Genomic DNA, 23,321 nt, shown 5'->3' on the forward strand with positions numbered 1-23,321 from the left:
GCTGATTGGCTTACTGCCTTAAGTTTTATTACTTGACTTTTTTGTGTACACATGGGCTTTAGGTTGCGTTCCGAAATTCACTGCAAGTCCTGAAAACCCACAATTCATGTTACATACACTAGAGAATGGCACTAATGAAGATAGATTTTCGGTACTGCGAATAATAGAATGCACCTTATTTAGTATATTAATAATTATTGATATAATAAATAACGTCGATTACTATATTACCGACATGCCTCGGAGAAAAGTTTAAAATTATCTGTATTACCAACTTCGTTCATTGCTAGCTTGAGCCTCTTTTTCTAACTTCGATTAATTTAATCGGCGAATCAAATTTATGAATTGCCAACTGTACAATGTAAAAACTGATCATCCTTAACTTAATTTTTTAATAATTTAAAATAAAAAATTATTAATTACTAATTCAGTCATATTTTACATAATTATGCAGTTATAATTTATTTAAAATTATAATTTGCAAAAAATGGACAGGGGAAATAAAATAATACAATAAATTTTTTTTAAGTTTTGCAGTTGGCAGTTGTTTTCAATAAGCCGATCAATGTAATAAGAGATAATGAAACTGGCGATATTTGTCTTATTGTTTATTTAAAAGAAATTCTTTTTTTTAGCAATATTTACTTATTTATTGTCGATGAATTTGGTTTCTCCTCATTTATCGATCCACAGTATTTTATGTCAGCAATTAAATCAGATCGATCAGCAACGATAAAAAAACAGAGTTAAATCACGCATTTTAACCAGTTGTATTGTAATTGATATTGATTGATACGTATACTTAATTTTCTATACCGCCGTTATCGCATTCCCCAATTATTTGCGCAATAATCGACGTGGGAGCTATTCCGGTGGCTCGTCCTCGAACGACCTCGCGTCCCTCGCGATATTCGCGAGCGAGTGGATCAGTGGACTCGTCTTGAATGCGGGCTGGGCCAATCAAACCCCTACTTCGTGATGGCGTCTCGTGACATCCGCCAATCACCGTGGAGGTTTTATCCGACGCCAGCGCGAATTCGCGTGATTACGTACTTCGGGTGCGCCATATTTTTGTTCCGCGCGCTTTGCTGTGCTTTTCGGCGGATCAGTTATGGCGGATGTATTTTTCTCCCGCGGCGAATGAGTTTTGTTGGATCGAGATTGACGAAAGTGACGAGCGGAGTTCCATTGAATGGATACAGCGGCGTTGCCAGGAAGTTGCCGGGAATCATCGGAACTAGGATCGTCTGTTCCACTCAACAGTCCATACCCGGGTCGAGTGAAGGATTGAAAGGTTATTGATGGTAAAGCGTAGCGGCTCGCCGCGGGAAAACAGCCAACGCGTCTCGGACTACTGTTAAGCGAGCTCGCTCGTTAACCCCGGGTCGGTCAGTCATCACGACTGTCCACCGTCAACGCGATGTCGGACAAACACGAGTTGCCGAACATGGCCGATCGCTGCCGGATTTGCCTGATCGACCACGGTTGTATGACCAGTCTACGTAGCGAGCGTCTGGAGGGCAAGCTCAAGGACCTGACCAAATGTACATGCATCGACGTAAGTTCTTTCCTCATATCTCTCGGTAGCTGTCCGTCAAATCGCATTGTCGAATGAACACTTCATCTTTGTCTGCTACAGATCAAGTACGAGGAGAATTTACCTGGAGTCGTGTGTCACGTATGCCTTTACAAGCTGGATATGTGGAGCGAATTCAAGAAACGATTTGTACGGTCCAACAAGATTCTCTTGGAACAGTTAGAGATGTCAGAAGTGTCTGACAACACCATAAGCAGTCTCGTAAATACTTTTTTGCTTTGTTTACTTTTATATCACTTCAATGTAACATTTTCTTTTTTTTTTTGAGGGGGGGAGTTTGGTATTAATATTTCTATATCAATTGTTAAATATTTATCAGTTCTATAAACTATATGCTGATACAGATTGTTGGACTTGAAATGGAATTATAAACTGAAGCTAGAAATAAACACATAGTATCATTATTAAATTGATGATCAATTTAATAACAAATATTATTTCTAGTTTCAGTTTACATTTCAAATTCAGCAATCTACAATATATTAGGATGCAGTGTCGAATTGGGAAATATATTCAATAATTGATATAGAATATTATCAAGCACTAAGACCCATTCTGATTGAAAGATGTCACTTTTCATTCCTTATGTTATTCACTTGTCGTTCTGATATTCAACATATTCATTTTTATTTCAGGTTAAGGATTCTTCCAGGAATGAAAATTGTATGACGAAGGAGGTAGAAAAGAAACGTAAAAGTGGTGAAGATAACATTTCTGATATTGAGAAGGTATATCTTTATATAAATATAATCTGATAACTATTTTGTGTTTTATAAAATTTGTTTAATGTTACTCTTGTTCTTTTTTTTGTTATAATTTATATTATTGATAATTTTACAAGGTTTTTAAGTTGGTATATCTAGGAGTCGCATATGATAATCAAAAAATAATTTGACTATTTTATTTCAGAAAAAATCAAGGTTAGAAGGGTCTTCAGAAGTTACGAATACAACAGACCAAATGATGTTAGACGTAATAAGTCTATCGTCGGATAATAATGAATGTACATTAAATACATCTACACCAAAGAAGAATGCAAAAAATATTGAGGAATATGCAAATAATAAAACGTACTCTGTCCCAATGAGGGCTAGATTGTTACCCGCAAGACGCGGTAGAAATATTGAACGGAGGAAAGCTTCTACAAGACGTTGGGTAGAGAGAAAGAAAGCACTTATAGCAGCAACAGGGGAGAACTTATCCGATACGGATTCCATAGCTTCCGACGACGTGCAATTATCGCCCGTGCAGAAGGCTCGTGCAAAGAACAATGCGGACAAGGAGACGGAGAAGCAGAAGAAAATTTCAAGAGTGCTAAAAAATTTAGAAACTAATCTCGCGGAAAAGTATATCGCGTTTCGTGACAAAGACACGGATTCTGAAACGCGTAGAACGAGATCGATCAGCAAGGAATCTTATTCAAGTACTTCGCAATTGAGCAACAAGAATTTGTTATTGAATCAAGTTGGTAAGAAAAATGTTGCTAAAAGAACTGGATTCTCTCTAACCAGTTCGATGAAAAAGGAAAAGTCTTTATTAATGAATGGCGCAGGGAAATCCAAGATACAAGATGAAACTTTTATGCCTCACTCAGTGAAATCCGAGCTAATAGTCGGTGACACCACGTATGCTGTAACGTCAACCTTGATTCTCGTGGACCCATCAAATACTAACGAAGGATTTAATAATTTAACGAAGGAGCCTTTTAAGAACTTTAGCGCTGACGAGAGCAATCAGGAGAAGAACACCGATATCATCGACGCAGTTCAGCTGCGTAGAATAAATCCTGTGACACCTAATGCAAACAATAAGCCTAACGGCAAGTTTGTCGAAAGATGTTTGAATATTGAGGTAGAGGGTAGTGAATTGGATGTTTTGAAACGCGTACAATCTGAATTGGCGAATTTCGTCGAGAGGGAGATGAAGCACAAGTTATTTAAGGGCGATGGCACGAAAATCGACAAAATGGATAGCATCAAATCGAATAGCGTTACCTACCTGCATCAAAAACTCGACCAGAAGTTGAAAGATATAGTAGAAATAGCTATAAAGAAAAATATCGAAGCTTCTGTGGGGAATAACGCAGGCGGTCAGAGATCCATAAGGTTTTCGCCAACGTCAGTGAAATCTGCTATGAAATCACTTAAATATCAACCAAAGGTCTTGATAAAACGTTTGGACATAGCAAAAGAGAGTAAGCATTATAACATTAATAACGCTAGCATATTGACTAGGCCAAAGCGCAAACTCGCCGGACCGTACAGCGTGATCACTCGTCACAAACGTCACAGTGTACCTCCAGCAAGGTTTGGCGATTTCAACACCACCCTATTGGACTCTGATGCTAATTCGTCAGATGAAGATAAGATTCAGAAGACGCCCAAAGTGACCAATTCGAAAGCACCCAATTCAACGACGAGACAGTCAACGAATCTTACTAGCAAACCGTCGGAAAAGAAACAAGACGAACAGAAGGCTAATTGTGAAGAGGCTAACAAAATTGAGGATGCTATAATTGAAAATCACATATGTGGGGTATGCGGACGTACGTTCCATTCTCGCAGGGATGTCGAGGTGCACGTTCGCATTCACAAAGTATCGAACACCGCCCTCACGCAGGTGCAACAAAATGTGCAACAAAATGTGCAACAAAATGAGAACACGATCACGCCGCCGAAGACTCGACAGAGCAAACAGAAGATGATGCGCTGCAAGAGATGTCACGAAATAGTCGAGGCGTGTCTTGTGAAGACACACGTGTGCAAAACACCTCTTCACAAGTGTTACGTTTGCGACTCCATGTTCCGCACGAAAAATCTTCTTGCGAAACACTTGGAGAGCCATGATAATTCCGAATTCAACATAATAAACGCAATCGGGAACAAATTTAATAATGCAGGCGCAAAGGTGAAAGTTCAATCGCAGAAGAATCAAGCCCAGGAGATTGAAACTGTAACAAAAACCCAATTTGTAACAAAAACTGCGACAAAAACTCCAAGCGAGAAGAATGACATCCAGTCCGATAAGATAACTAGTACGGGTGTAAAGCTAGATAACGCTGAAAATACTGTAAAAAAGCCTAAGGAAACATACACTTGTTTTGTGTGTGATAAAATTTTCACTGATGAGGAGATACTGAAGGATCACTTACAAAAGCACTGTGACGATCTGAGCGAAGGGGAACAAAGTAATAATAAGGAACAGTACCAATGTGCCATTTGCGGCAAGACTCTGGAATCGGATCAAGCGTTAGAAGAGCACGTCGGCAAACACCTGTTCGACGATGAGGATGACAATCCTAATCTAATCAGCATAGACCAGAGCAATGAGAACAACAATAAGTCAAAGGAAACTGAGACATATCTATGTGGCCAATGTTCAGAGTCGTTTAAGTCAGAAATGTTGCTAGAAATGCACATGCAAGAACACGAGGAAGAAATTGCAATAGCAGAATGGGAGAAACAAGGGATGAAGAACTATCAGTATCAATGTATGCTTTGCGAAGAATTGTTCAATTCGGAAGAGGAACTGGCGCAACATGTGGAGATACATAACACAAATGCGCATGTATGTCAGCTGTGTGACAAACCATTTTGTACACTAGAGGATCTACAAGAACACGTCGCGACTCATTGATGTTATATTAATATTCAACATTTTATGGACACTAATAGGTATTACGAAATATCTTTGGAATGATTATGACAAGCAAATAATCTATTTTAAGTTTGTTGTCATGATTGCTATGAAATCTGTCCAGTAACAACTGGTTATAGAAATAGAATAAGTAGATATATAAATTATCTATATGAAATGTAGAGGTAATTTATATATCCGCTGCTATACATTTTAAGTAAAATTTGTCAAGTTTAGTTCTTCCTTATTTACGTGCATAAATGATTATATATAGAAATTAATTTATAAAACAATACGCGCGCTGCTTATACGTGCGTTTGTAATTAAATTTAAAAATTTTTTAATAAATAAATTACATTTATTATGACAAATAACGTCAAAAAAATTCCATTTTATTTTAATTCAAAATATCACTAAGATCAGATTATAAGTTCTTTTATTTAAAAGCTTTTTGGACATAAGTTTTCAAGATTATGTTTTAGACTGTGTGTAATCTATATCTGTATAAGTTAGAATACATATGTTATATCTTCTAAACTATATATTCTGAAAATATATATTTTTCATTGTATGTTTTCTTACGAATGTAAGAAAAAAAGAGGAGAGGGAAAACATACGAAGAAAACAATTTTTATGCCTATCACTTATTACTTTATCGATGCTTAATAAATACATGATGTTGAGCTTTTGTTAATGTGAATACATATTGTAAATATATAGCATGGAATGTAAGTTGCCTAAGTTGTCAAATTTATACGAAATTAATATCTCAATGGGAATAAAATTCTCAAATATAAATACGATAATAAATTCTAACTGTATATGCAGAATGAATTTTTTTCATAAACTAGGGCTTTTCTCTTGGAAAATATCGTTCGCGTGAATGAAGAAAATCATTCGGTTTTTTTCTTTAAAAAACTTTTCAAAACACTTTATAAGTATTATGTGGATGAGGAAAAAAAATATTTTTAATAAATATCCATTTAACATATGTTTGTACAACCGTGTAATACTGTATACTTGATATCTTATCGAAACTCTGTTAAATATATGACTTAATGCATAAATAAGGGAATGTTACAATATTTACTATTAAGAAGATACTAGACTTCTCTAATGTCTATGTAGTTAGCAATAAATATGCATAAGAATCCAAGATAAACTTCTATTAAGTATAAATATTTTTATTAAAATATTTTAAAAAAATTATTTAAAGAAATGACCTTTAAATTTTACTCGATACAGTATAAAAATCTATTAATTTTCAATTATTTTGTAATATGTTATACGTTTTAGAATTTTTATGCTATTTAGAATTCAAGCACAAGTAATTTCATTTTCATCTTTAACAATTATTCTGTATTCTCAATTTAGTCTATAACAAAACATTAATATCGTAAATACAATACGATAAATTGATAAAATATGTTATGTAGAAGTCATTTATTAAATACATAATAAATTTTATACACAAGCTACAAAATTTATATATACTTAACAACTTTATGGAGCTGTGAACACACTTTAAGGTAATTTGAAGGATTAATTAAATAAATGATTGTAAAAAAATCAGTCAGACTGAATTTATAATTTTACTATATATTCTATATGATATTTACATAAATACTGTGTACATAGACACAATGTATTCGTAACGAATACTTTGTTTCTTTTCAATATCTATATCAATAATCATAAATCGAACCTCCTTATGACTTTGCAGCTAACATTAGATAACTCAGAGATTTTTTTACGAAAAAAATTCCTTGAAAATAAACATGTTAGCTACATATTAATGTTTTTTTTTTTTACACAATTCATACCAACTCTAAAATTTCATACACTTGGTTTCAGGCAAAATTCATTTCGTTCAATACATGTGTGGTATATTTGGTATTATAAGATATTATACTAATTAAAAAATAACGATTATAATACGAGATATCTTTATTTTTTTCGATTATAATGAATTCCGAAATATATGAGGATCTTTTGAAACAAAAATAAGCAATCAAATAGAAAAATTTTTTTTCAAAAACGATTCTCTTATATCGGATTTATATCAAAACAAGTTTATATATGTATGTATATATATATATATATATATATGTATATACTCGGATGAAAATATACTTTAGATGAAATATACTTTAGATTTTTCTTCTACATTATTCTACAACATATTGATAATTCATATTTTTCATCAAATTATTATCTCGACTATAAGATTTAATTAACAAATGGAACGATTATTGATTTCTGGGTCCCGAATTTCTTTTTATATTAAATTTATGACAATTTAAAGACGTGCTGTTTGACATACTTCAAATATATTGTAATACTTTAAATTTTTGTTAAATGACAATAGTTTCACGTATTTCTAGATTCTTACATCTATTATGTACAATGACACCATTTATATAGACATTAGTTTTTAATAGAGTACTTTTTCTTTCAATAACAATAAATTAAATAGAACTCTCGTCGTGTCTCAACCAAAAGATTCTTTTTTGTTACAACAATGAGTCGTAAAACATACAATATTTCAATATTCTAAACTCGCTATACGCACGGCATGCACGTGTAATCCATGTTTACCTATAGAGACTAACTAGTCAAGGATTTTTAACTAACCTAGCTATCTAAAAACAAATTTTCATTCTGAGTGAGTGGTGTATCTTCGTGTGGAGAAACCGTTCGTTTAAATCCCGCTAGTCGCGGAGGAAAGATCTCAAAATGGAACCGCCACTTCTCATTTATACAATTCAGTAAATGCAGACGATCAGTTTGCGCTTTTCCTAAATGTGTCAGATTTCAGAAACTATGTTTTAACTCGGGCCTTCGTTCAGATTCATTCGTCAACAAGCCACGTTCTCCTACAGAGCGCCGTGAAACTGACGCAGCCGCGAATCTCGCACAAACAAACAGCGAGAAAAACGAAACGCAATTTTGTTTTTTGCGGAGATTACACGTTTAAGTAACTAACTTGTGGATTTGGCTTTGCATTAGTTAATCTATGGCGACACCAAGCCTACATAATTCGCCGGATAGAGGCCTACTTTGCCGTCCTTCCTTCCTTTACACCATCCTTGTTCGTCTTCGTCTTCCAGTTTCTCGAATACGTCTCCTAAAAAATCCAATATTATTTCAAATATATAACCAAATTAATATTATTCGACTATCATCGAAAGTCACTTAATTTATATCAGTTGTATAAGTTATGACTTTGAATAATTATGGCTCCTTTATTAAACATAAGTAATTAGTAAAATCATCCAAGATTGAACCGTAAATTTTGTAAAGACCTAGTAAATGCCAACGGTAACACAACATCAATATTATAATTTCTTACTCAACAATATAAATGTAATATAATACATATTAAGGTGGAAATTATAATATCGGTATTTTGTTAATGTTAGTGTTGATATTTACTGGGTTTCATACCTTGCTTGAAACTGAGCTCGTCCGCTTCGGCTCCCTCGTAATCGTACAAGGCTCGCACGGGAACACCGGGTTCCCCATTGTCGACCAACGGTTCACCACCGTCCTCGTCCCATTCCTCCTCTTCGAACGGGTTTGACTCTTGTTTGGCGTTGGTGCCGTTACTGCAATCGCGCGTTTTATTTTAATAATACATATTTAAAAAATTCGCGTCAGTAAGAATATCAGTTTATCTTTCGCGCGCTACGAGAACCTTGAAACAACTTACGTGATAGTCGGAGTCCTGCTGACGTTGTCGGTCTCGTTTTTCTCCGGGGACTGCTTGTTGGAGCTTATGGTGTCCGTTTTGCTATCTCCGTGATTTCCGTCCACTGATATCACTCGGCCGGCGGATTTAGATTTTGATTTATTATTAACCGGTGGAAGTTCCTGTTTGAATGGGAAGGAAGAAACACATCTTAGTATGTACGTTTCGAGGAAATCTGTGCGAGTGCGTACCGAATGCACCAAATTTCTGATTGATGAAAACGGCATGCGTGCAACCAAATGTATGACGCTGTGAATCGCGCACGCCTGCGAGTATTTTGCGCTTCAAATGAGCATGCCGACGATGCATGTGCGATTTCGTTAAAGCCGGTCTATCTTCTCAATAATCTTGCGTGCGCCAAGAAGATTCATTATATCTCGAGGCTTTACATTAGACCGCGATAAGGCACGACAATGCAGCAAGAAGTCTATGTACTTTTATGGGGAAGATAGCATCCAAATTCCCATTGCGAGATTAAATGTACCAATTAAAACAAAAAATGCATATTTACAAAGCACAATCTGGTTCGAGATTATACGTCTTTAAATAAACAATCGTGACAATGGATGCGTGATCTCATTCGATGAGCAGATTAATTATGAATAGTTACAGCAATGCCATTTTAATTCAGTATCGCCGATATCATTATTGTTATTGTGTTATTGACGAGATACATTCTGAATGGGATGTACTTGTGCGCGATAATAATTTAGCTGTCGGCTATGTACAAATAATTTTATGCTGTAGTACCATGCAAGAAATTAACATACAGAATCACCGGCAACCGTCGCGTTTCCTTCGGAACTTGTTTCTCCCTTGTAAAAATTCTTTCAAACGCTACGTCTAGGTAGATATCTTTAATATGCACATTAAATAATCACCTTGACTACTACACGTTAAAGTAAAAAGTATGTTAAAATATCATTTACGATGCTTAAAAAGTTTCCAACTGGAAGGAAAGTATGACGACTTTGGCGCAATCTGCTGTTATTCTTTCATCCGTGAAATTAATTCCGTATTAGTTTCGTCATTTGGTTTTCCAAAACGAGACTATCGTCGTAATTTTTAAAACGTGAACATGCAGATGTTGCATGTGATTTTTTTAAACACAGTCGGTTGCAGGCATATGTGACTTAAGTTACATTTAACGATTTATACACGTATATCTCTTAATAATAATTATATATAATTATCCATACCGTATACCATGAGCAGGGTAACAAGCGTCTCTTGCAAGAAACCGACCTACAAACTTTTGAGGCTCGGAGAGCTTTTTTAAGCTTGGCTTTAAATCTAGCAAAGAACAATTTGTAAACCGTAACCATTTTCATATCGGAAAACGATATTGTTATTTGTCTCCGTACAATTTTTCTTTCGTGTATGACATCGTTAACTTATTCAACCAAAATATCAGATATATCAGACAAAAAAATAAAACATGATTTTTCTCCGATTGATCTAATTTTGCAATCTTTCATTTTTTGCTACGATACCTCTCGAGCTTTTTTATCGCGTTATCTCTCCAGTTTGTAAATTCGTTTCTGCTGTACCTGCCGCAAGAGGCTGTCCGTGTTCACCTTTAGGCACAGATCCGTGCGATTACGTGCGAGCGCAAGAGCGGAGCGGATTACGGTTAATTCGGTTAAGAGCTAGAAGCTGAGAAAGGAAACCCATTCTGGATGACCTCGCGGTCCAGCTGGGGAGACATCCGTTAAAAGCTGTCGCGTGCCAGCCTAACCGGTGCCGGCGATCTTTCTCTTTCTATCCCATTCTCTCGATCGATCGATCCGATCGATACGGAACCGGCTCATCGGCATGGGCATAGTAGGAGAGCGGGTGGGTCTTGGATGCGCGAATTGTGTTGAAAACAGTTAAGTGAGATTGGCGCGTTGTGTGCGTGTAACGTGTAAACAAAACTTTACATGCAGATCCTCGCCGACTGGGCGTTGATTGATGAGAGTGATGGAGCCTGCCGGGAGCGCTTCCTTCAACTTCGAGCCCTTCGTGATCTCGCGGAACTCCTCTGTGTAGTCCTGCATAATAGCAACGTCCCAAAACAATCACATGCAAGCATTCCGGAAAATTGTCAGGGGTTCTTTCTTTCTCTCTCTCTCTCTCTCTCTCGCTCTCTCTCTCTCTCTCTCTCTTGTTCTACACTTTTTTTCTCAAATATTAAGAGTACGATGTAGCATGATATGGGAGAACTTTCGATATTATCTAACAATAAGTACTCTTGAAAGAAGAGATCAGGTGAGAGAGAGGCGGTGGTGTTGGGGTGCTACTCTCGCAACGAATTTAACCCTTAATAGTGTGTAACAATGTTCCGTGGGAACGTAACATCATTTGGACGAGCGACAACAGTATAATTGCGTAAAGAACAACATTCTTTTTTGCGGAAAATTTTTTATAAATACCTTGTTCGTTAAAGGAGAACTCTCAATAAAGGGGATCGGCAACGCTTGGAACCCGTAATCAGTATAAGGGAACGAACGATGAATTCACGTTATGTACAACGAAATTTATCGCTAATGAATTTTAATGTTGTTCTATTTTGGAAAAAAATTTTTAAAAAGTATCGAAAATATCGCGCTTCCGAACGATATGAGAGATTACGGGTTAAAAAAAAGCTTGAAAAACTAAAGAAGGCAAAACATTGTTGTTAAGCAGGGTATTTTTTTCAAAGGCGAATGTACAGAGGAAAGCGTAATTCTTATTTTAATATAACAACTGCGGAAAAGATTGTCGACAACAGCGACGAGTGTGAGGGTTAAAAACGCTGATTAAGAGTATTCCCGGGGTTTTTTTTCTAAAGCTTTTACTCGTTATTTTAGCGCGACAACAAGGTGTAAAATAATTCCCGATATCATTCTTGTGAGAATCAATATTTTATTACTCGAATTTGGACGTAATTTATTTTTCAATGAAGCTTTATTTCCTCTCCAGGTATCTCTGTATCTTTTATATCTTTTTAATATTCTCGAGAAATCAGTGAATATCATTGTATTCTGTCGAATCAAATGCTGGGAATAAAAAGTGTATTTGAGGCGCACAGAACGTTCAACAAGTAATGGTAAAATTATTGTAAAAAAAAGGGGGGGCAGCTATAGAGAGTAATATTCAGTCCACGCTACAGCTAATTGTTGTCTAACAACAGATCTTCAACCACGAGCAGGGCTTTTACATGCGACAGTAGAGCTTTTTCTAGAGCTTTTCTTTTTTAGCGAGAAGCGTAAGCGACTTACTTCGAACTGCGGCCAATTCATAGCCATATTGACGCCGTGGTTATTAGACCACCATTTGAGGTCTTTTTCGTGGTCGGCGTTATTTATCGTGTGATAGAATTCCTCGTATATTTGTGGAAGCCTGAAAACAGTAACGTCCCAATCTGTAGTAACGGTCAGTAATGACATGTGAAAGTTTCATATTCATCAAACGTGAAATAAGCAGTGACGCGACTTCCATTTCAGTTTTATTTGAATTTTGATTGTCAAGGCAAAATTGAGGGAGAATTATTGAACGATGAAAGCGAAAGACTCTAATCAATGTTGATTATGATGGACAACGGTGTCGCGTCCGTATCGATTTTTGCAGACAATACAGAGAACATCCTCTGAATTTGCGGTTACGCAACATTGCACAATACGGTTAGAGGCGACAATGATAATAGGGGACTTACACTGGGTCCTGCGATACGTTCAGACACTTGTGAATACCGAAGAGAACCTCTTTGAAGAACTGTAGTCGCTGCGCCTCCATCTCCTGGCACTTCTCGAACACCTGCGTCATGTCCTCCATGTACTTTGGATTGTACTGATTGATTTCTTGAAGGGCCGCCTCGTACTTCTCCTTCGCCTTTAGCACCTCCTCCTTCGTTTTTTGCACTCGGTCCTGCATTTTCTTTACCTGTCGAAAGAGACGAGAAAATACTTAGAGACCTCGCAAGAAGCGTTCCTCTTTAATTTCAGATTGAAGGTAAAGGCTTCGGTCGCGGCACTGACGAGATGCAGTCTAAGAGTTTTACATCTTTGAAGAAGAAAAATTGATATACAAATTGGAGTCACTTTATGTAATTCTCTAGATGTATAGTAATTTATCGCTTCGTTAGTTCGCGAAACCTTCAGATCGAAGCAATAATTTAATAGGCCTAATTCTTTATCTTCAACCTCGTCTAGCCCATCGCCAAAAAGCTGAAGACGCTTTTTAGCGATGTTAAGCCATGTGTGGATGCCACATTGAGAAAGGGGACAAGAAGGATATGACAATTTCCGTACGTCAAAATGTGCGAAGAGATATATAATCTGGCAACTCTTGCTCTACGACAAAAACTACGTACTGTTTAATCTACTTAAATGTACCTACTTCGCCATGCAACTACACGTAAATAACATACAGAATAATGGCCATTATATATCTTAATAACGATACAGCTTGCATATCTAAGATATCTTTTCAAATTGAAATTGGAATCTGTTGCTATCTACATGGCTAAATAAAAACATTCGTCTTAAGTGCAGTGTAAAATTTTTGCCGCGAGCATTCGAAATTTTTGCGAAAAGTTAAAGAATTGCTTTAAAATTTCGGATCCTTACTGGAATTTAAAACGACTTAAAATCATGTAATCTCGCTTGCTTTACATAATTCCGTAATTACAGCGCTGGCTGTCCGATCGCACCGCGATGAAGGCAAGGAGGTTGAGGCTGATCGAGCGAAATTTATGTCATTATTTCGATTTTACAGGAAAGAAAAACGTCGTAACGCGTGCTGCACGAGCGTCGTGTGCCGCGAGCGCTCTAAAAATTTTGCGCAAAGAGATTTACGTATACCGGCTCATGAATTATCCATATTCCACGCACGTGCGTCGCATTTCTCGTCCCGGCTCCGTTCTTCGCTAAATTACGGTAATACGCGTCGAAGTGTGGGTTCTTGTAATTACGAGTAAGGCTTAATCAATCAAGCGACGGTACAGAAATTATATACCCGTTGTCAGTCATATTTTCTCTACGTAGCAACCTTTTAAATATATACAGGCATACGCCGAATAATTATTATTAAGCAGCAGTACGTCCGATGTATAAGCCAGGCGCGTTGCGTCTAAGACAAGGGATGGATCGACATCAGGAGTTGACAAGATGTACGTACACGGAGAGAGAAGATCTCAAAAAGACAAAGAGCATTTCGCTGGCTGTGTCTTTTCGCTCCGATTTCGATCCATTCGACTGATCAACTCGAGCAGATACTTCTATTGTGCAAAAAGACTCAAGTTTTGCTTACCAGCAGAGCCTTCTGTGTTAAGAAAGACAACAAAGAAAAAGAGAAAAAAATTACATAAATAGAGAAACATGCGGCATGCAATATTATCATACATACAAACTGAACGTCGCCTATTTTATTATTCCTAAGGTTTTTTGGTATTCTGAGGCTCCATGCACCACATCCACAATCTGTCATCTAGAAACGTCGTTAGCCGTCTTTCAGAGATGTCCGTCTCCGACATTCAGATCATTATTGTGCCGATTATTGAGCCGCGTGCTCGATAAGCTTTGCCAATAGTCGCGATATATACGCTGTCTCAGAATTACCGAGATATATGAATACTTTGTTAGAATTTCCTTCCTATCCTAGACTCTGATCGCAATCTTTCTCTCTCTCTCTCTCTCTAACGGCAATTAGAACAATGTACAGCGAAGGTAGCGAAACTCAGGTGGAAAGCAGTAATACAGTTTTTCTTACGCGTCACAGGCTCACGTTTCCGTCACTCTTGGGTATCATTCGTATAATTACTATCGTACAAGAAGCGGAATAAACGTACGATGTGCACGTTCGGCTTGTATCCGCGATCGTTACAAAGTATCCTTTCCGTTCCGAATAAGAGAGACACGTGGGGAGGGCAAGAAACAACACATACGTGCAGGAGGAAACTTCGCGTCCAGAAGCGTACGAGAGTCGCGTATCGTTAGCTTACCGCGAAACGTCAAGCAAGAAGAGAGTAGCGACGCATGCAAGAATTCTTAAGAATAAAATGTAATAGAATGTAACGTACGTCAGGGCCTCGGGCCGTCTGCAAATAATATTCACTAGAGAATAACTGTATCATGTATAGAACTGCGCTTAAGATCGAAATACATAATTAATGTACATACTCGTACAATATGCGTTAATACGTACGTTGCGCGCGTTTTTAATCCGATCGTTGCTTCGAAAAAGAGTACCGATAGAAAGGATCCGGTCGGGTTCGAGTTACCTAATTCGCGGATTTTAACTGCGTGAAATATATGCGGCGCAGTTAATTAAAGTATTAATGTACAAGGTGCACGTTCGCCAGTTATGAGTTATGAGACATCCGTAGAACAGTAGTTTAACTTGTCACCATCAATTGTGCCATTTTACGAACGTTATGTATGTTCTCGCTTTAAAAAAGAAGTGCTGAATTTTAACAGATTAAAATATTTTAGTTGCCGCTGCAATTGCTTTTTAAACATTTAAAAATATTTTAAGCGGTGTTCGGACTTGAAACATTAGAAGATTAGAATTTTAAAGTTGTTAAAAATTTCAAACTTTAAAGGTTTTAGTGCTTTAAATTTAAATATCATTTAAAACTAAAACATTTTTACTAAAAAAATAGAGACAGAAATAAAATATTTTAATATCTCAATTTATATAATTTTATATTTTATATTTTCATTTGAATCCAATCCGGTGTTATAAATAATGTATAGAAATATATGTATAACGTTACTTAGAAATAATATTTTTTACATGTTTACGTATCACGGAAGTATTATTAGCGCGCATTAAAAATGTATTGAGACAAAAATACGTAGCAGCACTTGTGCGATGAAATAAATCCATATATAAATATTTAAACACTGTCTTTGAATTTCACTTAAAAAAACGCTATTTTGTTCCAATGCAGTATTACTTCGTTAAAAAGAAATCCACGTGATTCACGCAATTCGTGACGCGGCTCAATCGCAATTCGCCAGTCTTTCAAAAGTGCATGTGATGAGTAAGTGATTTCTATGGTAATATACGTGATAGGTTGCGTCGATCGTTTAATAACAAGTGACAAGTGATGTAACGCGCGATACAATGGAAACGTAACGACACTCACCTGATCCGGCGAAAGAGAACTATCCGCCGAGGCGTTCCTCTCCATGTTCGTCGCGGTCCGCTCGGTCTTACAGCTGTTGTGATACTCCGACTTCGCCTTCTCGACCTTCTGCAGAAGTTTCGCCCATGGTTTCTGTGCCTTCTTAAACGAGTCCTCCATTTCCTTGCGCTCCTTCAGGGTCATCATCGACTGCAATCACGGAACCAAACCCGTGCGACATCAGCCACTATTACAGAAACTTATGTAAAGTAAATCATTAACCGACAGAAAGACGACGGAAAACTACTTTAATGTGTATACAGCGACTGATAATATAGAATAAATAAATATTGAAATACGGTTATATCTCGTGCGGAATTTTAACAATAATTTTTATAATGTTTTAACATTCCGCAACTTTATTCGCTTTTGCAACTCCGCGCCGATTACTGTTTAATCCTGAAAGTTTTTGTGCACAGTTTTATGCCAAAGCTGAATATGTAATATTGCATTGTTGAATTAATTTAATATTACTAATGCTGACGAACATTTTATAAACTTATAAGGAATTTTTTGAAAATGAATTATTTGAAAATGAGAAAGCTAAACTTTATTCGGAATTTCAAATTAATCAAAAATAAATTAGAATCGATTGAAATTTATTGCGTCGTTTATTATCTTGTCATTCGAAAGTGCGTCAAGAGAAATGGGGACAGTCTAGCTGATCTTGTCGTCCTCTCTTCCACGAGAAAAATAGAAATTTCGTGATTTCGACTTCCATTTTAAAGGACCCATCGATCTGGCTCGACGTAATATCACCCTTTTACCTTGTGATACGTATCCTTCTGCCACGTCTTGACTTGCTGAACTATGTCGTTGCAGAGGTTCTCTTTGACCCTGAGATGAAGATCGCAGAGCCTGTCGGACTCTACTAGGACGCCCTTCCACGCCGCCTCGGTTGTGCCATACTCGGGTCCCTTCTCGATCTTGTCGTTCCAATTCTTAGACCAGTTTTTGAGCGCCTTGGCGTAGTTCTTCTCTATCTCCGCCCGTTCCTGGACTAGGGCTATCAGACTGTCGCAGAGCTTGTGACCGTCCTCGATCCTTCTCGTCGTTCGCTTGTAGTTACCCGGCTCCCAGAAGGAGTCCGATGTTGCTATCAGCATGTTGTCGTCGCTGTGATGTGACATCTTAGCCTAAGTCGAGAAATCCCTTTCACCTGGAAATAAAAGGCGAGCGGTTAGAGAGATGGCAGTGTTATTCGGTGAATGGAGGAAATTATCGTGCGTCATACAAAGTTTTATACTGACATAAAAGGCACTCGATTTAGATTCTTTTTTATATATCACTGTGTACACCAATAGCTTTCGAATTCACATACAAGATAAAAAACAATCTTGCCTCTCACAAATTACCGTTTTACTGGCCATTATTGTTGCCGAGTGGAACTGTCATTAGGCCAAACACTATTATACAGAGTTCATTTCATGAAGAATATAATAGAGACTTAATAAGAGAAAGACAAAGTCTTTAGAGAGAAAAGTTATTCAAAGATAAATACATAATTAATAAACCATAAAAAAATCCATTTAGGAGACTTTTGTTACGTTATTATTGGTCGCGCATAGTATTACTTAAGATATTTGATACTGAAAAATTTATTATTACAACATTCAAAGATTATTTTAAGATTTTGAGGTTTACAGAAATCTTCGTGATTGTTTAAATTTACATTTTTGCTAAATAATATAATGCTCGCGTGTCTTTCTCAATCTGTTTTATATTCTGAGAAGTTGCAAATTCCCTGGATTATCGCCGAGGAATTCACGAGCTGCAAACGGACGTGTGTAGCCGTCCCTATGCAGGAATGTTGAATATTTGCTGGAGCGAGCATAGTAGTTATTGGATTACGCCTCGATTTGGATCATCGATTGGCCCAATTTACGAAGCCATCACGAATCTACTTCGACGACATTCGTATGCGCTGACACGCCGCAATGTTTACGTTGCCTTGCAAATTTTTGATCTACGCACGTGTAGGAATAACTCTAAGACATCGGCTTCGCACAAGGTTTACTAGCTTTTTCACTCGATAAAACTTTATTCATATCTAATCTCTCACTTTTAATTAAAATAATTCAATTAAATAAGGAACTGAACCAAGAATTAAATGTTTGTCTATTTTCTTTTTGTTTTTCAAAGAAGGGTCCCGTCGAATAAAACTGGCGTTGAGAAGATATTCTCCTGGAATCGCCTCAAGTCTCCTGCGAGGCAAGAGCGCGATTTTATTGCAAGGCGGCACGTAACACAGCCGAGAGAATGAAAATCGCGTCTGTGCGATGCTGCGCGTGCGGCGATTCTCGATTGGGTCAAGCGGACTAACAATTAGGTGCAACGGCTCGGCGAGGCTCGTTCGTATGTAAATGCAGTGCATCTAGCATGCATGCGCCAGGTCTAGTCATCAACGGTTACGGAATTGCTTGATGGAGTTTTACGGCTAACAACATCGGCGTTGCTCGTTGTATTCCAACAGCGTAAATTAAAAGGCATGAAAACTGTTTAATTTCAGAGAAGTCGCATTTTACTCTCTCTGCTCCAATTGCCCAATAGATAACAGAAAGCTTTTTTATACTTTGGAACAAAAAATTTAGATCCTTTTAGTTTTTTATTTCGTGCAAATTTGACTAAATATTGGGACGGGCTCAGATTCAATAACGTGCAAGTGAAACGAGCCGAACAATTTTGTTATCGAATGTTCAACTATTACAGATCTTATAGCCGAGTATTAAAATTCACAAGTGCTCTTTGTTAAAAAAAACATACGAACAATGCGACGTATGGGATCGCGTGGAAATGAATTGCAAAGAAAGCAAGTGGCTGCGTTTAATAAAACGAGACAATGGTCGTTCGTGAATATATGGGAGTGTACTCGTGGACCGTGCGTTAAGAAACGTCCTTGCTTGAAAACCGAAGTCCCCGGTGAAAGTCGACGAGAATGAAATCTAGGGACGCCGAGATCCGCCGTTCCGTAGATTGTGAGATACCTCTTTGTGGAGAGAAAAAAAAATTGTAGATCCGTTGTTTCCTCGGTTGTTGAGCTCGTCTTCCCGTGCTGCGCTCGACGAGAGCGCGAGGGAAACAAACGAGCGTCGATATCGTTGCATAAATCAGTAAAGACGCGTTAAATATGTAATTACTATCTGAATTGGAAGATCGTACGAGTATTGATTTCACGACGAAAGTTAATTGTATAATTATGAGAAAGGGAGAGAGAAATGCAGACAAACTTTCTTACACATTCTTATTCGCACTATCACATTCTTTGATTAATAATCACAAATCTGCATTTGTCACACTGAGCGAAAAATCACTAAAAATTTATTCGAATATTAATAAGATATTTACTAAATGTAAATTTATATTTATTTAATACAAGACCCATTAATTTAATTTAAGCATTATTTTTTTTCTTACAGAGTAAATATTTATGTACCGTAAGTAAATATTTCATTAATATTATTCGAATAAATATTTATTAAAGTTTAGGACTTTTTTTTCTAAATATATAAATACAGAAATCTCTGTCCACTAAAAATCTAGCTTACAATTTATTGTATTTCTTAGCTAACTCTGTAGCTAGTTGCTTGACTAAACGATTTAAATTATTACGCATTAAATATAATAAACCGTCGCTTCTTGAAAATCATCGACTCTGCAGCGATTTGATTTATTAGATGTTCGCGTTGAAATTCGCGGAATTGTACATACTGCGCAAGAGATAGCGAACGAAGGTTTAGCGGTTCTGTCTAATTTGCATAGGTTTTAATGCAAATGCTTATGGGAGTGATATATTCTTGAATAACTCCGCAATATGCATGTAGAATCATACGCTTACCTATATCTTAAAACATACAAGATGTATCAGATAACGTTCATTTCCCCTCAACGAATATTACAGTCTTAAACAAAAGACTGTGTAATCTTCAAATTGATAATTTGCCACGAGATTCATAATTAACAATTAAAAATTAAAAATCTTAACATTGAAAATCCTAAACAACGTTTCTACATATAAAAGATTATTTCTTCTCTTCTCGAAATTGAGATCTTCGATTTCTTTCTGCATTTATTATAGTAAAATTATGCAACGAGGCACTTTTTTTAAATATTTTAGTGCGTAGTATTTTGACATAAAGGTCAATATAGAGCCTACATAATTTGGAAGCTGTAAGGATTAAGTGGACTACCTCGGTAGGGAGGAAGAGGAAGAAATCACGAGAAGGTGACGAAGGAGAATGAGGAGGCGTGGGCTGAGGAATGCCGCCAGGCCAGCCCAGGGAACGACCGATCAGCTCGGTAGATCGAGAAGAAGGTCGCATGAAGGCTCCGAGATGAAGTCCGATTTTCGGCGCCAGTGTCGGGGGACAGGTGGAGCAAGGAATTGTTGTTTGCTTTCCAGCAGCTCGCGCATATGAAACGCGCTGTGCGTTTCCTCGGCGATCGAGCCCTTTCCTTCGCCTCGCACTCGATTGGAATGGGCACGGTCGCTCTGGAATCGTGGAATGTTGCTCCGCTAGCCGGATCGCTCGCGATCTCCAAGGCGCCGTTGAGCGTGAACGATTAATCGATTACGCTCTTCTTCGTGCAAAACCGCAGGATTTGTCGACGAATCGTGGGGGAACTCGAGGAGGGTATCGCGCGTGTGTTAGTACAAGACATGATTGACGAGCCCTGGTTCAGGTAATGAGTTTTTTATTAGCGACTAAAATATGTAAAGATATGCTGAATAATTGGATGTTGGACTTAACGAGATTAGAGACTTCTGAAATAGTATAATCAGAAATTTATAATCCGTGAGGAAAGATGTATACACTGCAAGTTTGTGCTCCTACGTTAGACTGTGGCGTATATTGATTTGTTTGTTGTATTTTATGTATCGAGTATTATTATAAATTAAATTTCTTGAATTTAATTAGATTAAATCGCTTATTTTAGAAATAGTTTAGGGATTAATTAGTTAAATTCTTGCAATTGAGTCGTCGCAATGCGAATAAAGAGCATACTTGTTAAATAAGGTCATCTTCAGGCTTTGAAAAAAAGAAAAAGATAACAACTGGAGCTGAATTACGCGCTTGACATTGAGGCAACGTGTATGCGGTTGACATTTCAAAAGCGTGTCGTAATGTTGGAAAATGCCGCGTATGCAAATACCGTAAAATGTCGCTCATATTTTCGTGGCTAGTAAGGTCGGGTCATCGTAATCCCGATTAACTCTATTAAGAGTTGTTTTTTTTTTATTTTTGTACATCAATAAAAATGGAATCACGCGAAACTATACGGATTATTAATAATTCCAATTCATGCAATCGCATCATTCCGATGTGCAAGTTTGTTATTGAGAGAAAAATGTTTCTCATCAAAAAGTCCGTTTATCTAAATTAAATATTTCCCAAAATATCTCGAACGTTTTTATTTATAAAAATAAATTTGAATTTTTAGCTAAAATATCAAAAAATTTTATTGGATGCAGGATGTTAGGCCATTAAAATAATTATATTGGACTCTCAAATTGAACCGCTAAAATATCCAAACTTTTTGCAGCATTTCTCATCATGATGAACATCCGTCACAATTATTTTGATGATCCAATACAATTATTTTCAGATCGGCATCCAGCTAAATATTTAGATACACTTCAACAAAATTGTTCTTTCGGATAATTCTTCAGCATATAAGATCAGCATCGTGTAATTTTATTTAGAATTCTTCGTATCTATGCTTGTACTGAGTTCGACAATTTTCCGATTTGTTAACGATAATTATGAATTAATAAGAATTGTTGTTGGTTATTAGTGATAGAATGACTTTGCCAATAATCTGACTTCGCGCTGATGACGTGTACAAGAGAAAAGCACGGACAGAGTATCATACGCTGAATCATTATTATCGCGCCTTCGTTTTGTTATGTCACTATTATCGCCTATAAGGGTGTCTGGTGCAACGTACGTTATAATATCTTTCCGAGTATCTCTTCCCGAGCGTGCACACGTGTTGCCCTCGTTGAAAGTTGCGTCGCTTTCACGTACACACCAGCACAAGGCTGCGAAATTCCACGTGTATCATACAATGTTCGGAAAACTCGCAAAGTGCAATTTTTTCCCTCCCGTTACCTTTATCACATTTTAAACTCCACTTTTTGATTTTTTTCAATTAAAGGAAATTGCAGATGGTAAAATGAACGCGAGAGAGAGAGAGAAAATGGTGCGAAAAGCCACCACTTTTTACGTAGCGCAACGTGCATAATTGCACGTGTAATAATTAATAAAATGTATAAAATTATAAAGAAAATACTCGAACAAAATTATTAAAATCAAAAATATTAAAAATTACATTAAGAAATATTTTATTCTCTGCTCCGAAAGCACACGTTATCATCGCTAGAATTGCGTTCGTGTAAATTTTAAATTACATTTCCGTTACATGTTCCTCTTTTTGTTGCAAGCAAAAGTAAAAAAGTACGCGTGAAACGTTGTTAAGTGCTTACACAAAAATTACTGATCGAATGACTTCTATGAAAAAATCGCGTCGCACGTTCCGGCAAACGTATTGTACATATCTCACGCGGCCGTCGCGTTTTTAAAACGCTCCGGTTGCAGATGACAACGCGTATTCATCTCCGTTCTGGATGAAGTGTCAGCGAGTGTCTGGTGACCGAGAGCGCGCGGAAAGAAGCGTCGATAAGATAAAGGGCGTGTCGTAAATAAACGTGACTAACCGCAATCGCTCGCGTGCAGTGACGAGAGGAGACAAGAGTGAAAACGCTCCTCCGCGACGCGGCCTCTAAAATAGCACGCGATGGCGCACGACGTACGCGGTTCCGCATAGAATTATTTATACTCCCTCCGTGATTTATCGCAGATACGTAAATAACAACGGCATCCATATATAGGTAACATCAATGAACGATCACGCCCGCGGCAGCCCGACGGTCGTCGAACGTGATTCGAACACGACCGCCGTGTTATCCGCGGCGAAAGCGTTATTGTAATAATCGCGTTTATCCCGAGGATTCGGATTATTTGCGGATATACGGTTTCATTAATTAAATTTTCAGCCGTGCCAGTTCGGAAGTGGGACGAGATGTAATTTCGTTACGATAGTTTTAATTAATGTTGCATCTTGGGTACAGGCGCGTTCATTATGCAATATTTCGCCGGCCACTTTATAACTGCTATACAAAATGCAAT

General features: G+C 37.2%; 2 protein-coding genes across 7 annotated transcripts in view; one reads left to right on the plus strand and one right to left on the minus strand.

Annotated features, from left to right (window-relative positions):
- The first annotated feature begins 867 nt into the window (after positions 1-867).
- Positions 868-6,389, plus strand: LOC105198992. Its single transcript, XM_011165869.3, has 4 exons — positions 868-1,558; positions 1,640-1,798; positions 2,233-2,325; positions 2,507-6,389. Exons 1-4 carry the CDS (start codon positions 1,421-1,423, stop codon positions 5,231-5,233), a joined length of 3,117 nt encoding a protein of 1,038 aa, XP_011164171.1. The 5' UTR covers positions 868-1,420; the 3' UTR covers positions 5,234-6,389.
- Positions 6,390-6,816: 427 nt separating this feature from the next.
- Positions 6,817-23,321, minus strand: part of LOC105198993 (protein kinase C and casein kinase substrate in neurons protein 2) — a 58,945-nt gene continuing 42,440 nt past the window's right edge. For 2 of the 6 annotated variants that reach the window (XM_039446131.1, XM_039446132.1), the window contains exons 2-10: positions 16,902-17,293; positions 16,096-16,284; positions 14,352-14,432; positions 12,661-12,887; positions 12,227-12,347; positions 10,907-11,017; positions 8,946-9,106; positions 8,681-8,841; positions 6,817-8,360 (exon numbers count right to left, since the gene is read on the minus strand). In XM_039446131.1, the coding sequence (XP_039302065.1) occupies positions 8,248-8,360; positions 8,681-8,841; positions 8,946-9,106; positions 10,907-11,017; positions 12,227-12,347; positions 12,661-12,887; positions 14,352-14,432; positions 16,096-16,284; positions 16,902-17,264 (1,527 nt within the window). In that variant the 5' untranslated portion in view covers positions 17,265-17,293 and the 3' untranslated portion in view covers positions 6,817-8,247. Of the gene's footprint in view, positions 8,361-8,680; positions 8,842-8,945; positions 9,107-10,906; positions 11,018-12,226; positions 12,348-12,660; positions 12,888-14,351; positions 14,433-15,024; positions 15,043-16,095; positions 16,322-16,901; positions 17,294-23,321 lie in introns of those variants that run through there. The other 4 variants (XM_011165870.3, XM_039446134.1, XM_039446133.1 and 1 more) reach the window with 4 other exon arrangements.

This window comes from Solenopsis invicta, chromosome 2 (genome assembly GCF_016802725.1).
Source record: "Solenopsis invicta isolate M01_SB chromosome 2, UNIL_Sinv_3.0, whole genome shotgun sequence".
NCBI lineage: Eukaryota > Metazoa > Arthropoda > Insecta > Hymenoptera > Formicidae > Solenopsis > Solenopsis invicta.